The sequence below is a fragment of the Rhagoletis pomonella genome, unplaced genomic scaffold, assembly GCF_013731165.1.
Source record: "Rhagoletis pomonella isolate Grant_MI unplaced genomic scaffold, Rhpom_1.0 Rhpom_scaffold_26034, whole genome shotgun sequence".
In the NCBI taxonomy this organism is placed as follows: domain Eukaryota; kingdom Metazoa; phylum Arthropoda; class Insecta; order Diptera; family Tephritidae; genus Rhagoletis; species Rhagoletis pomonella.
In genome coordinates, this window is record NW_023484499.1 from 1 (window position 1) to 1,523 (window position 1,523).

General features: G+C 33.7%; 1 protein-coding gene across 1 annotated transcript; it reads right to left on the minus strand.

Moving 5' to 3' along the window:
* Window positions 1-431: 431 nt before the first annotated feature.
* Window positions 432-1,116, minus strand: LOC118732725. The gene is made up of 2 exons (XM_036461842.1): window positions 1,088-1,116; window positions 432-1,025 (listed from the first exon to the last, which is right to left on the minus strand). The coding sequence occupies exon 2, from the start codon at window positions 966-968 to the stop codon at window positions 432-434; it is 537 nt and encodes a 178-aa protein (XP_036317735.1). The 5' UTR covers window positions 969-1,025; window positions 1,088-1,116.
* Window positions 1,117-1,523: the final 407 nt, after the last annotated feature.

Consider the following 1,523-nt stretch of genomic DNA (forward strand, 5'->3'; position numbering starts at 1 on the left):
AAAAAAGTTTCAGAATTAAAAACATTGCGAATATTGTAAAAATATCAACAATAAATAAATAAAATAAAAGTATTTTTTCAGTCTTCATTTTATAAAATTACATATGTAAAACATTTCTAGGAACCTAAGACACAAAATATAGTTTAGTTTCATTGGTATATAAAAAAAATTTAAAAATATTCATTAGCCTTTTCATTCACAGGTAACAATTCAACAAAAAATTACATACAACTAATTCATTGATTGCTTGGATTTGAAATTATCATAAAAATAAAAAATATTCATTATTTTTGATTAATACAACTAAGCAACTGCTGTACCTTAATCTGCCATTTAAAAAATAAATAACTTAAAAAAACAATTCATCAGTCTTCAAAGGAACAAAAAACTTATAAAATATGAATTCGTAAAAATAACTACATTTAAATCAACTATTTACAAAGTTTAGCTTTTAGCTTCAGTGCTTTTAACTTCAGTTTTCTTTTCTTTTTTTCATTTTTTTTGAAAAATTCAAATTTTTCTCGTTTTAATTGACGTTTAGCCTCTTCGAGCTCAACATTCCTCTTAAAATATCTACTTAAACTATTTAAATTATCACATACTTCGTCCAGCTTTTTCATCGAATTTTCGTGATATTGGCATTGGTTTTCCACTTGAAGTTTTAGCAAATTGTCTTTGCCGAGTGGTAGTGAGCGTGCGCGATTCGGGGGTGCAATAACAATCGGTGGCGTAGTGGGGATAGCATTCGGTGGCTGATTCTCTGCATCATTACTTGGATATTCTTCAGGCTCCAAGTTTATACAATCAAGTGGGCTAGATGATGCAGGATCGCCGAAGGTAGTAGCACCAAAGCGCATTGTTTCAGCCTCGCCATTTATAGATTCATCTATGTTCAGTAACGCAACCACTTGTTCTTCCGTCGCAGTTAATGAACAGAATCTCGATGGTCCACCTCCTGTTCCCGACATGCTCTCCTTATTCCTTCGCAACTTCGCCTTAATATTGCTTTTATAATCTGCCCATATCTACATAAAAATAATTATAACGTTTTACAATATGGTTCACAAAAACATAATAAATTTGTTACCTTTTTCCATTCAGTGAAGTTATGAGTTGGATTCGAACATCGAACGAGTTGGAGAATTCGAACATCGAACGAATGGTACTCGAAAGGTGCTTTCAGAGTACCAATCGTTCGAAAGCGAACAAATTTTCTTTCGAATCGAACTACAGAGTAAGGGCCCTGGTTGACACTAATCCCCGGTTAAACATCGTTGTCGACGTTACCGACACCGTGTTATATGTATGGAGTGGAAAACGTCGATAACGATGTTAACCAGTGATTAGTGTCAAGCATCGGAGGTAGAAGCTCCGGTTAAGCACAACAACTGCTTTATCGATCACATGTTACATGCATGATGTCAAAATCGTCGATAGTGTAGTGGTAGTGATAACCAGACATTGAACAACCGGCTATAAATGTTTATTGGGTACTCAGTACTTATGAAAAGTATCGACATTCT